Raw genomic sequence first — 14490 nt, 5'->3', positions numbered from 1 at the left:
GCAATAAAATATTATTTCACCAGACTATTTTGCTAGCTTTTTCTAGATTTTATTTCTTTTCTTTGACTCTGTTGTTTAGGCCCTCAGTTGGTCTTTATAACCTTAAATCTAATTTGGATCCAGGCAGAAAGGACGGCCAGCAGCCACCTGTTTGTGTATTCCTCCTGTACATTTACTGCATTTGTGCTGTTTTTTTATTGTTTCTGGTGGCCGTTCCCTTTATCTAGGAATAACATTGTTTGCCTTCACTATGTCTTTGTGTTTTCTGTCTTTTCATCTGTGATATTCCTCTGTATTAATCCTTTTATCCCATTTCATAAATCCAATTTTCATATAGTCTATTCTACTATAACACATTCTATCCCCAGAATGGTATATGTACCAATACTCATTTCTGCCCATTTTTTTTTTCAGGGAAAGTGTTAGAATCTCTTTATCCATTTTAATTATTCCTATCCACCCAGGCACTACTTTTCTTGAATAAAATTCATAGTTTTTCTTTTGAAAAAGCTGTATTTTCTATTTGCATTTTTATATCATGCAAGGTCATTTTAACAAGAAAAATCCCTAATAATAAATCTTTATAAAGTTGTAGACAAACACCTGAAAGATTCACAGATTTAAATTCTGCACCATATGTTTTTAGATTTTGTTTGATTATTCTTTAATATATTCTCTCTGTAGTGATTATTTCCCTTTTTTATTTTAAAACAATCTCAGACTAACAGAAGATTTGCAAGTATAGATAGCACAGACTATTTTTTCCCCAAACCGTTTGAAAGTAAGTTGATGACCTGATGCCCCAATGGTTGGGTGTATCATACAGATAAGAATATTCTCTTAGATAGCCACAGACTGATCACTGAAACAAGCAAATTAACATGGATATATTGTGCTCAGTCATGTCTGACTCTTTGAGACCCCTTGGACTGTAGCCCACCAAGCTTCTCTGTCCATGGGATTTCTCAGGTAAGGATACTGGAGTGGGTTGCCATTTCCTTCTCTAGGGGATATATTGCTACCATCTAATTTAGAGCCCCCATTCAGATTTTATCAATTATCTAAATAATGGCTTCATAGCAAAAAAATCCAGTTTAGAATCTTACGTTTCATGGGTCATTTCTCATTGTCTCCTTTAGGCAGAGCAGTCCCTCCTTCCTCTATCATAATCTTGGCATTTAAAAAATATTATTCCTTTATTTAACAGAATGTTTCTCAATTTGCAATAGCCCAAAGTTTCCTCATGATTCAGTTTAGATAATGCATCTTGATAGGAATATCACAGAAATGATGCTGTGTTCTAATTGCACCTTATTAGATTGTGGACCTTGTAAATTTTTACCATGACTGATGTTTGTTTTGATTAACTGGATAAGTGGATTCCTGATAGAATGTGTCCCTATATACACACATATACATGTAAATATTCATACACACATATTAATTTACATCTATGTATTTATATCTCTATCTATTGAAAACCATGCATTCTCCCTGATAGCTATACTACCATACATTTATTCTAGTTTCTGAATTTCCATGTTTTAACTCCTTCATTTGACAGTAAGGCTCCCACTATTTTCTTTCTTTATTTTAATGCACTGGATCTTGGTTGTGGCGTGTGGACTCTTAATTGCAGTATGTGAGACCTAGTTCCCTGACCAGGGATTAAACCTGGGCCCCCTACATTGGGAGTGTGGAGTGTTAGCCACCAGACCACCTGGGAAGCCTTGGCTCTCATTATCTTTAATATAATTACATGTTTGATCAATACATAATGAATCTCCTGTGTTGCCGCTCCCTCTTCTGCCCGAGAGTCCTGTTCAGATGGTCACTCCCCTTGCCAAGATGCCCCCATGTAGACATGCTCTTACCTGTCTCTGGTTCTAATATCCCGCACCTGGCTGCCTCACTCAGGCTTCAACACCCGATGCTGTGAAATCCTTCTCACCCTGCTCTAGTTGACCACACTCCCTGCAGCCATCCCAGCCTGAAGCCTGTTGTGCACTGCCCAAGTGAATGGCTTTCAGCTACGTTTTTCAGGAATGAAAGGTAAGGGGAAGAATAAACTGGATCCTATATTTAGGCCACCCTTTTCAAACCTTTTTTCTAGTATCTGAAACATAATTGAAAATATGGATTTAAAGTCATCAAATATGCTTTTGTCAATCAAAATAAAATATCTTTCCTCATGACATGACTACTATATATACATATATATATAAAAACAAATCTAAACATAAAAACAAAATCTAAACAGATTTTTTTAAATTTAATCTTTCGATTGCATTCTTATATCTTTAATAAGGGTGAGGCTTTAATGAAACATTATATTAAAAATTTTTAGAGTCATATTCATGAACACTTGAATTTTTTTTTTTTTTTGTCTATTTGTTTGCTCTGTATCTGCCTGGTGAACAGTTTTTCCCCAACATGAATCACAATAATGTAACTGGCAAGGGTTTGTATTGTACTTTGCCATTTTGCCTTGGTCTACCTCTGAGCTTAAAAGCCACATTCTATTTAAGAAACATCTAAAAGAAAACATGCTGCTGAAAACATCTGCAGCTACTGTCATTTGCTTTTCAGGCCAGTGATGGCTAATGCAGTGAACAGTTTTAAAGTACAACTTGCCATATAAATCCTATAGCAGTTATTTGTTCTGTTGCTAAACATGCAGGTGTATCAGATGGATGTAATAGCTTTTGCTTTGGCACAGAAGTAACAAATTGACCAACAACTGCTAAACAGGTGCTCTCTATAATGGCAATAGAAGTTCTACAGTCTTCTCTGAGCATCATTTTCTATACAACTTTCTAATGCTGTATGTATAATTAGTTCAGTTCAGTTCAGTTGCTCAGTTGTGTCCAACTCTTTTGTGACCCCATGGACTGGGGCACACCAGCCTTCCCTATCCTTCACCAACTCCCAGAGCTTGCTCAAACTCATATCCATCGAGTTGGTGATGCCATCAAACCATCTCATCCTCTGTTGTCCCCTTCTCCTCCAGCCTTATATCCTTCCCAGCATCAGGGTCTTTTCCAATGAGTCAGTTAATAGCATCAGGTGGCCAAAGTATTGGAGTTTCAGCTTCAGCATCAGTCCTTCCAATATATATTTATAGTGAAGGTAAAAAGACTTCTCCATGACCTGCCCTGATCTGACATGGACCATAAGCTTAACATGTAGAATATTCTGCTTTATAAATATTATGGTGGTGTATCTATCTTGTTCCTGGTAACCTGTCTCCACTGTCACTGTCCTTGGTCAGCGCCATTCTATTTCCCATCTGAACAGTTACAGTAAATCCCTGTTTTTTTCTGTCTCTAAGCTTTTGCTATCCATTCAACCATTCACCATGTTGTATTGGTTTACTTCACTCTAATGATAAAGAATCTTGTAATGACTCCTTCATGTTCATGAAGTAAATTACAAAATACTGTGATTTTACTTGGCAGAAATTCTATGATCTAGCCCGAGACTATCTTTAGAAACAATAGACTTTTTTTTTTCACATTGCTTCATATCTTAATATATTTTTAAAATTAAAAAATTCTATTATGGATATGTATTTCAGGTATATGCATATATACATATCGTGTGGATATATATATGTATATCTTTCAAGTGAGTGCTCTATTTTTGAAATTAAGATTTGGTGCCTGAATCCCTTCACCTTTCTTTCTGCTGAAGAAGAAAACACATAACAAATAAGCAGTAAAATAGAAACCAGGTCTGCTCTTTTGTATGTACTAATAACCAGGCGAGGAACACATCTGATAACTGATGGATTGGACAATAAAGCTTAGACATGAAAGCACTGGGATTTACTTTAATACACATCAAACTGAGATCTTGAAGCCAGGTTGCCTTTCTGTTGTTAGGAAGATTTTATTGCATCTGGTGGGAGGCATGTTGGAGAAGCAAGACCTGGAGTCTTGTTCATTCGATGTGAGGCATCACGCTCCCAACTGTTAGGCCAGTCCTCAGTAGCCACTTCTCATACAAGTGACCATGGCTCTTCTGTGGAAACGTGCTATTTTAGAGAGAAAACAAATGCACCCCAGGAGCCCATCTCCCAGTGCAGTGCTTAATACTGTTCCTTTCAGAGTTTTTCTGGATTCATTAGGTGGTACCGAGCAGCACCTGGTCCCAAGGAATGCATCAGAACCAACTTTATTAACTTCAGGTTACTGAAGCCTTCACTGAATTTTCAACTTTAATCCAGTTTTCACCAATTTTACCTACAATTCTATGCATAATAATTAATTTAGAGGATGAGACCAAATAAATAAATAAAGCCCCTGTTCCTTGCTAAGTTAAAATAAGAAAATCATCTTCCCACTGTTTTATTTATTCCAGTTTCAGCCAAAGAGATTGCAGTCAGATTGAGCTGACAGTTCTGTAGCAGCAGTTACATTTGGGGCCATGTTTCCCCAACATGGATGTACCTGAAGCTGAATTTTATTGGAAGGTGTATTAACCCAATACTAAAACATTTGCGTTTTCCCTCTTCCAATGGATTTGAGTCAATAAAGCACAACAGAATTTATCTTAAGCAAAAGGGTATCCCCTAGATTCACATTGCTGTCACCAGCAAAGAACAATATCAGAGTTTTAGAGTTCTCAAGAGAAAAAGAGAATAGCTTAGCTTCCTTGGTGGCTCAGAGGGTTAAGAATCTGCCTTCAATGCAGCAAATGGAGGTTTGATCCCTGGGTCAGAAAGATCCCCTGGAGAAGGAAATGGCAACCCACTCCAGTATTCTTGCTTGGAGAGTCCCATAGGCAGAGGAGCCTGGAAGGCTACAATCCATGGGGTTGCAAAGAGTCAGACATGACTGAACAACTAACACTTAGAAAGTATCAAAGATTGGTTTTTAGCTTTTCAAGATTTCAGTCAGCCTGTGCATAAAGCAGAGACATTACTTTGCTAAAAAGGTCCGTCTAGTCAAGGCTATGGTTTTTCCAGTGGTCATGTATGGATGTGAGAGTTGGACTATAAAGAAAGCTGAGTGCCTAAGAATTGATGCTTTTGAACTGTGTTGGAGAAGACTCTTGAGAGTCCCTTGGACTGCAAGGAGATCCAACCAGTCCATCCCAAAGGAGATCAGTCCTGGGTGTTCATTGGAAGGACTGATGTTGAAGCTGAAACTCCAATATTTTGGCCACCTGATGGCGAAGAACTGACTCATTTGAAAAGACCCTGATGCTGGGAAAGATTGAAGGTGTAAGGAGAAGGGGAAGACAGAGGATGAGATGTCTGGATGGCATCACCGACTCAATGGATATGAGTTTGAGCAAGCTCTGAGAGTTGGTGGTGAACAGGGAGGCCTGGCTTGCTGCAGTCCATGGGGTCACAAAGAGCTCAGACTGAGCCACTAAACTGTAACTGTAACTGTGTATATATTTTAGAGTTCACCACCACTTACATTAAGTAAAATACATATATACATATATAACTGTATATATATGTATCTTCTAACTGTTAATTGTGACTTTATATTTCTCTTATGATGGGATAAATTAACCATAGAAAAAATATCTCTGCTTTATCTTCTCTTTAGTCAGTTCAGTCGCTCAGTCATGTCTGACTCTTTGTGACCCCATGGACTGCAGCACATTAGGCTTCCCTGTCCATCACCAACTCCTGGAGCTTGCTCAAACTCATGTCCATTGAGCCTTCAACCATCTCATCCTCTGTCATCCCCTTCTCCTCCTGCCCTCAATGTTTCCTAGTATCTTTTCCAGTCAGTTCTTTGCATCAGGTGGCCAAAGTATTGGAGTTTCAGCTTCAACATGAATCCTGCCAAAGACTATTCAGGACTGATTTCCTTTAGGATGGACTGGTTTGATCTTGCAGTCCAAGGGACTCTCAAGAGTCTTCTCCAACACCGCAGTTCAAAAGCATCAATTCTTGGTGCTCAGCTTTCTTTATAGTCCAACTCTCACATCTATACATGACTACTGGAAAAACCATAGCTGTGACTAGATGGACCTTTGTCAGCAAAATAAAAGAAGACCTTTGTCTGCTTTTTAATATGTTGTCTAGGTTGGTCATAGCTTTTCTTCCAAGGAGCAATCGTTTTTTAATTTCCTGACTGAAGTCACCATCTTCAGTGATTTTGGAGCCCCCCAAAGTAGAGTCTCTCAGTTTCCATTATCTCCTATAGGAGGATGATGGGAGAGCATGAGTGACTGTTATGCTCCAGGACAATAAATCTAGAATGGAGTAAGCCTGAGGGAAGAGAGAGTTAATAGAATATGTGATGCATCTGATATGGAAATACACTTTAGATATTTCAGAACTTGTGGATAATCTGATGATACATATGGAAGAAACTATATGAAATACATAAAACAATTATCCACCTCAGGAACATGTTTTGTAGAAAAGAAACAGTGATCATAGTGTATTATATGGTTAGTTGGCATACTATTTACCTTGTCATAATAACGTAAAACTGGGAACTTCCCTGGTGGTCCAGTGGCTAAGATTCCATGTTCCCACCACAGGGGGCCCAGGTTTGATACCTAGTCAGAGAACTAGGTCCCACATTGTTGTTCAATTTTCCAGTCATGTCTGATTCTTTGTGACTCCATGAACTGCAGCATGCCATGCCTCTTTGTCCCTCAGCATCTCACAAAGTTTCCCCAAGTTCGTGTCCATTGCGTCAGGGATGCCACCCAGCCATCTCATCCTCTGACACCCTCTTCTCCTTCTGCCCTCAATCTTTCCCAGCATCAGGGACTTTTCCAATGAGTCAGCTGTTCATATCAAATGAACAAACAACTGGAGTTTCAACTTCAGCATCAGTCCTTCCAACTAGCATTCAGGGTGGATTTCCCTTAAGATTGGTTTGATCTCTTTGCTGTCCAAGAGACTCTCAGGAGTCTTCTCCAGCATCACAGTTTGAAGGCATCAGTTCTTTGGCTCTCTGCCTTCTATACAGTCCAGCTCTCACAACTGATTGAGAGACTCAATTATGTTTAGTATGGTGACTTCAGCCACAAAATTAAAAGATGCTTACTCCTTGGAAGGAAAGTTATGACCAACCTAGATAACATATTGAAAAGCAGAGACATTACTTTGCCAACAAAGGTCCATCTAGTCAAGGCTATGGTTTTTCCAGTGGTCATGTATGGATGTGAGAGTTGGACTGTGAAGAAAGCTGAGCACCAAAGAATTGTTGCCTTTGAACTGTGGTGTTGGAGAAGACTCTTGAGAGTCCCTTGGACTGTAAGGAGATCCAGCCAGTCCATTCTGAAGGAGATCAGCCCTGGGATTTCTTTGGAAGGAATGATGCTAAAGCTGAAACTCCAGTACTTTGGCCACCTCATGCGAAGAGTTGACTCATTGGAAAAGACTCTGATGCTGGGAGGGATTGAAGGCAGGAGGAGAAGGGGATGACAGAGGATGAGATGGCTGATGGCATCATTGACTCGATGGACGTGAGTCTGAGTGAACTCCGGGAGTTGGTGATGGACAGGGAGGCCTGGGGTGCTACGATTCATGGGGTCGCAAAGAGTTGGACATGACTGAGCGACTGAGCTGAACTGAACTGAAAATGAACTAACAAAAGAAATTAGGGTTAGGTATCAGTTTTTGTGATTTTATCTGACTAGCTTAGATAAGATGAACTGAATTATTTTAACTCCTATCACACAGTATTTCAGTGTTTTTTTATTTATATTGCTATCAAGCCTAATAACAAGGCTTATATAATATCAAGCCTAATAACAGAGTTTGTAGCCAGATAATGAAATGCTTTGAATTCTTTTTTTAAAATGACATATCAGATGCATGGAATTATTTGAAAATATTTTAGATAAGCATCCAATCGCCCTTCTGTTTTAATCTCTCTTTCAGGCCCTGCAGTTAACGTCACATGCAACATATTCATAAACAGCTTTGGTTCTATTGCTGAGACAACCATGGTAGGTAGGCCTATGACTTTATAATGAATTGCACACTGGAGTAATTTATAATAATGTTCATGTCAATTTTTTTCAGCTAATGTTATGTAATTTAAAGCTAAAATTCATATAATGAAATTTTAAAGGATAAAATTGAATGTATAATTAAATTACAATCAAGTCAGGTAATAATGTTTCATTTAGAGATGATATATTAGAGAATAAATGTAAGTGAAAACACAATTGATCTCTCCCATTTCAGTAACTATTAGATCTCACATTAAAACTAAAATTAAAAAAAAAACCTAAGATTTTACCATATGAATTATTCATTTGCAATGCTCTTTAATAAGCAGAAATAAGCATAGGAGTAAATAATGTCATGTTTAATTATTCTATATACTTAAGTGTGCTTATAATGTTATTTTAAGTATTTTGATTACTTTTCCAAATGAATATGGTATCTGCTTAAATATCATAAATATTTTGCAAATTGTGGTGTGTGCTTTAATTTAACTAAACTCACTGAACTGAGGCTTCATTACTGCTTGATTGAGAACTTAATCAAGTTATTAAAGCCCAACAGATTATCATTCGAAGTCCAACTTATTCTGCTTTGGATTTTATAACTTTCTGTAAAGATCATGTTGTATCTTTTCTTTGTCCTATAATTTTCATTGTGCATTTTAGGGAAAATAAAAATGCAGAGATGGACTCATGAACCACTGAACATCTGTTAAGATTATCAGGGACATTTTTAAAAATTGAAACTATGTACTGTGCTTCTTAAATTACCTAGAGTTATACTTCATTCCTACATTTTGCAAATATAATCCAGATTAATTTTCAGAGTTGCTTTTAGCTAAAATATGATATGAAGAACTTAAAGATTTATTAGCTAAAACCATTATTAAGAGAATTATTCTTATTTTACAGGTATCAGAATGACTTGATAGCAAATTTTCTAAGGAAAAATAATCTAATATGTAAATTATTTTATGGGGAGTTGTGTGGAGTTGTGTGTGTGCACATGTGTTTATATATGTGTATATAGAAGATCTTTCTCAACAGGAAGAGATTTCATTCAGGCACCACTTTTTAAAAGGCTATTTTGCTTATGTATACAACATTTAGTCATTTAACACCATCTCTGTGGTTCTATTAAAACTCAATACAGTATAATTACAAGAAAAGCGTCACTGGAAAAGAACTGAATTCATTTTGGGGAAATTGCATAGAATTATCTTCATAGGACTATATAAGTTAACACTTAGGTATGTACATATGTGTAAGCACAGAGAAAATTATATTATTTGCTTGTAAAAGCATACTATGGTTCTGGTGCTATTTTGACCCTGAAGTCACTATAATCGTTTCAGAAGTTGACCTATTATGGATTCTTATTGAATATATGGCCCTGATTTATAATCCTGTATTTGTCCATACCCAATTCAAATCATATTCATAGATAAAGGAAACTCTACTGATTTTTTTTTCTAGCTAGACTTCCCAAATTATATTTCTAGCCCTGGCAACTTTCTCATTTTAATTGCTATTATCCAACACTGTGTCATCCTGAAAGCCTGGACATATGTTTATACTTTCTGTTTTGCAAGATCACGTCAGCAAAACAGTTTCAACAGCAATAGTTGGAAAGTTTTCTAGCCTGACTTGTTTTTGTGGGGTGGAGTAAGGGATTTGGAAAAAAAGAGAGAACATGGCCACATTTCCTCATTAAAATCAAAAACTGTCATGTTCCTGAAGTTCTCTGCTTTTTATGACATAATTCATCAGTCTACCACCAAGTGGTTATAACACAAGCTGCATAGGATGACTGTTCCTGCTGAATTTCTTACCCTTAATAATTTTAGACAGATTTCTTTGCAGAATAATACTATACCCAAAGCTTGAAAAATATTACAAATACAGCTTCTCAGGGACACTCAGTTTTATTTCCCTTCTCTAGTGTAGAAATCCTGTCAATTCCTTCATCTTCTATCATAATGTATAGTTTTCAAATTATTCTTAGCATCTATCATCTTCCTCTTCGGTTATGAGCAACATCAGTGAATACTAATGAAACATCTTAGAGGTAAAATATTATAAAATTAACTAAGTCCACCTTAGTATCTTTCCTTTTAGTCTCCAAGACCCCTAAATATGTGACATTATTTTTATCTACATAATCAGATTCAGTATTTTTTAAAAAAATTAATGGTATTAAATATAGTATCTGAAATATGGTGTCTATCTATACAGGCATAGAAAGAAATTAGAATTTGTTGTTATATCTTTTACTTTAAAATCATAAAATATTTTGCTACCCCTAATTACTTTGATGTATTATTTGCATCATTTCCAACATCACTGATTTGCAACTAAACTTTATTCCATTGTTTTACTTGCCATAATACTAACTTATTTTTAAAGTCGTTCATACATTTACTCAACATTCACATTTTTTATACAAATGTACTTTTCTTTTGTTCTCACAATAAATAACTGAATTCAACTAAGACAATGTATTACATTGAGAGGATGGAATTTCAAATGACCTATAATCGTTAATGGATATCTTTGCATCTGAGAATTCATATCTAAAATAAAACTAAATAATTCTCCCAATCTTTATGTCTTTGCTTAACAAAGACCTTAACCATGCTCAGTGTTTTTACCAACCAACTAGATGAAGCTCCCTCCTCTGATCTAGTCTCTAACCTATTGTATCTCTCCCCATTTAAGAATAAACATTCTATTGAGGTGGATGAAACTGGAGCCTATTATACAGAGTGAAGTAAGCCAGAAAGAAAAACACCAATACAGTATACTAACGCATATATATGGAATTTAGAAAGATGGTAACGACAACCCTGTATTCGAGACAGCAAAAGAGACACAGATGTATAGAACAGTCTTTTGGACTCTGTGGGAGAGGGAGGGGGGATGATTTGGCAGAATGGCATTAAAACATGTATAATATCATATAAGGAATGAATTGCCAGTCCAGGTTTGATGCAGGATACAGGAAGCTTGGGGCTGGTGCACTGGGATGACCCAGAGGGATGGTATGGGGAGGGAGGTGGGAGGGGAGTTCAGGATGGGGAACACGTGTACACCTGTGGTAGATACATGTTTATGTATGGCAAAACCAATACAATATTGTAAAGTAAAATAAATAATTTAAAAAAAAGGAAAAAAAATAAATACAGTGAGATTAAAAAAAAAAGAATAAACATTAGTCCATTTGAGGTAATTATTTGATTTTTGAGAAAATCTCTCTAGCTGATATTCTGCTTATTTAGCCTTTTTTTTTTTTTTTGAAAATTAAGTTAATTCAAATCTTTAACTTATTTTGCATCCACTTCTTGCACCAACTTTGTTTTTCTTAGTATTTATGTACATTTCTTCCCAATAGCATAAGTTCAAACTTCTTTTTAACTGTGAAATTCATCCTTTCCCAATGTTGATTTGTCTAAATAATACATTACCAATCATTATCACTTGAGTACAATTTTATTATTCTTGAGATAGAATCATTGAAATTTTTCTACATATGTAGTGGAAATACTGAAGTTCCTTATTTCCCTTATTTAGAGTCAGATGGGCTTCCCTGGTGGCTCAGCTGGTAAAGAATCCACCTGCAATATGGGAGACCTGGGTTCGATCCTTGGGTTGGGAAGATCCCTGGAGAAGGGAAAGGCTACCCACTCCAGTATTCTGACCTGGAGAATTCCATGGACTGTATAGTCCATGGGGTCGCAGAGTCGGACACGACTGAGGAACTTTCACTTTTTCAGAGTCAGAGGTCATTATATGTAATGAGATTCTCTAAGGATTTGTTCAGCCTCTAGTCTACCAAATTCACTTTCTTCTTCAGCAGGTAATGATTTAACAATTGTCAGAAACCACAGTTCTTAAAAAGATTAAATTAAAAATATAACTTGTTTACTCTCATGAGTCACCCTTCCGTTTTACAGCATGGCCTTGGTGAGAGAGGTGCATTTATCCTGTCTTTTAAAATGGTGGTGACAAAAGGGGCTCATAATTGTTTTTTTTATTTTCAGTTCCCCAAATAATAATTTATTCTGTATTTACAGTAATTGTTTTTATTGTTATGATGAGGTGAAGCTTAACATCTTTGCATTAAGTGCATGTTGGTAAGCATACTCCTGTAAACCTGTGGTGAGTTGTGCATAAGGATTATATGCCAGGATGACAGCATTTGTAAGTTGAGCTTTTTTTAAAAAATGCATAAGTTGAGCTTTTTTAAAAAACAAAAAAAAATGCCTCACATATACCTCTGCAGCAGTTTGGGTGTGTATATAGCATAGTATTTCAAACTGGATGTATTGGCATAACCTCCTATCTTCAGCAAACAGATGGCTCTCCATCTTGCCACACATATGTTGGAGAGAGAATTGCTCTGCTGTGTGCCTTAAGTCAATATTTACTCAGTGAACTGTAGCTTTTCACCAGAGCCCATAGAATAAAGTAATTTTACAAAATAAAGACAAAAAGGGTAAGGTGTTTGGTATAATGCTTTTTCAGATGCCTGTCTATAGAGACGTATAGTGGGACTGGGTGAGAATGTCTGAGGGTCTGCTGTGATCTCACAGAATGGTCGGACTGTACGCTTTTTCCATTTTCCACACAAGTTATAGGTTCACATTTTAGTTGCAATAGTAATCATGCAGATGTAGGTGTTACTTCAAATCACTGGATCATTAGATTCCTCAGAGAAATCTAAGCTAATATTGCATAAAAAAATTCATGGTGTCATTTATGTGTGCTTAATGGAATCTTTAAAACTCCTACACTGTCTTTTTTCTAAGTGTATTTTTATCAAATAAAGTTATGCACTTTTTGCATAGCTATTAATAATAACATAATAATGCTCATGCAACTGTCACCATCTTAAGAAACTAAACATTACAAATACAAATTGAAATTGACTATGAACTCTTGCCCAAAGCACATTTCTCTACTTTCCCAAAGAAAGCTTTGTTCCTGAATTTAATATTAAAATTCATTCTGCATGACTGAAAATGCCAATAGGATTGCCATACTATAATACTCACAAATAACTCCATTTTTGGGGTTCAAATGTATATTTTTTGAGATAATCCTTGTTTTTGGGCTTCTACTATTATATTCACTTTCATCTGAGCATATATTCCATAATGTAGTTATCTGTTTTACATTTGTTGGACTTTTTGATTGTTTGTAATGTTTTGCCCCTATAAAAAACTGTGCCTTCAAAATTATTGCACGTTATCTTCCAATATACATACGTAGGATATTCTGTAGGGTATGTGTGAGGGGTGTATGTGAGTGTGTGTACTCAGTCATGTCCAACTCTTTGAAACCCCATGGACTGTAGCCTGCCAGGTGCCTCTGTTTATGGGATTTCCAAGGCAAGAATATTGGAGTGTGTTGCCATTTCCTTCTCCAGGGGATCTTTCCCACCCAGGGATTGAACCTGTGTCTCCTGCATTGGCAGGCAGATTCTTTACCACTGAGCCACCTGGGAAGCCCTCTTCTACAATGTATGTACCCAGAATTGGAATAATGTGGCCCAAGTTGATATTCTTAGGAGTAAAATCACTTGGTTTAAATACGCTTTCTAAAATGGCCAGTCTGAAACACCTACTAGCAGATTTATGAGATTTCCTGTTTTATGTTTCCCACAGCTAGTATTTACCCACTTGGGATTTAATTGTCTCTTATCATATACTTCCTTGATTAAGAGTGAGATTATGCATTTTTCTTGAGTGTTTTGGAGTCACTTTAGTGTTCCTTGTCCAGAATGCCTCTATGCATTGTTTCCCAATTTATATTTGTTTGCTTTTATTGTATACACACAGATGTAACCTCCAGCCCACCCACACATGTACATGCATTATTCCAAAGGTGAATACTTTGTCAGTTGCATACATATAAATAGCAATTCTGCTCTTTTCAATGTGTTTATGATGTCTTTGGATGTATAAATAATTTTAATTTTTGTTAACAAAATGTAACCTTGTTTTACTTACTGACTTGTGTTTCTTTGTCTTAACAAATTCTTCTCTCACCTAAGTTCACAAAGATCTCTTCTTATATTTTCTCCTAAAAAGGCTTTTGCTTTTCCTATTTAGGTTTGAATTCACTTGGAATTTTGAGCAGTTCTATGTGTGTGTATGATGTGCAGGAAGCATTAATTTTCATTTACTTCACAATTGAGTAATTATTTCCAATAATCCGTAACTATACCTCTGTTTTAAATGTTCCTAAATTGAATGAGTCTGTTTCAAAGTTCTCAATTCTGTGCCAGTGATCAATTTGTCTATGCTTATAAATGTCATATTGTTTTTATTTTATATAGCGTTAAATTAGACTTGATTTTTAATATCTCTTGAACATACCTTTTATTTGTACATCTTCCCTTCCAGTTTTTATGCTTTAAATATCGCTTCCTTTTTCTCTCCTTCTCCTTTTCCTACTCATCCTCTCCATTTTTCCTCTTATCTTACTGTACTAATTCATAACTTATGTATGATGCTAAAAAAATGGATGGAGATTAGTCACCTTTGTCTT

The 14490-nt window shown here is 36.2% G+C and overlaps 1 protein-coding gene across 4 annotated transcripts in view; it reads left to right on the top strand.

Annotated features, from left to right (window-relative positions):
• GLRA3 (glycine receptor alpha 3) overlaps positions 1–14490 on the top strand; it is a 191466-nt gene that overhangs the window by 43450 nt on the left and 133526 nt on the right. For 2 of the 4 annotated variants that reach the window (XM_006060240.4, XM_025281328.3), the window contains exon 3: positions 7868–7935. In XM_006060240.4, coding sequence (XP_006060302.2) covers positions 7868–7935 — 68 coding nt within the window. Of the gene's footprint in view, positions 1–1782; positions 2053–7867; positions 7936–14490 lie in introns of those variants that run through there. The other 2 variants (XM_044939687.2, XM_044939689.2) reach the window with 2 other exon arrangements.

Source organism: Bubalus bubalis, chromosome 3 (assembly GCF_019923935.1).
Source record: "Bubalus bubalis isolate 160015118507 breed Murrah chromosome 3, NDDB_SH_1, whole genome shotgun sequence".
Taxonomy (NCBI): Eukaryota; Metazoa; Chordata; class Mammalia; order Artiodactyla; family Bovidae; genus Bubalus; species Bubalus bubalis.
The sequence above is the reverse complement of the archived record's forward strand: the minus strand, read 5'-3'. Positions and strand labels throughout refer to the sequence as shown.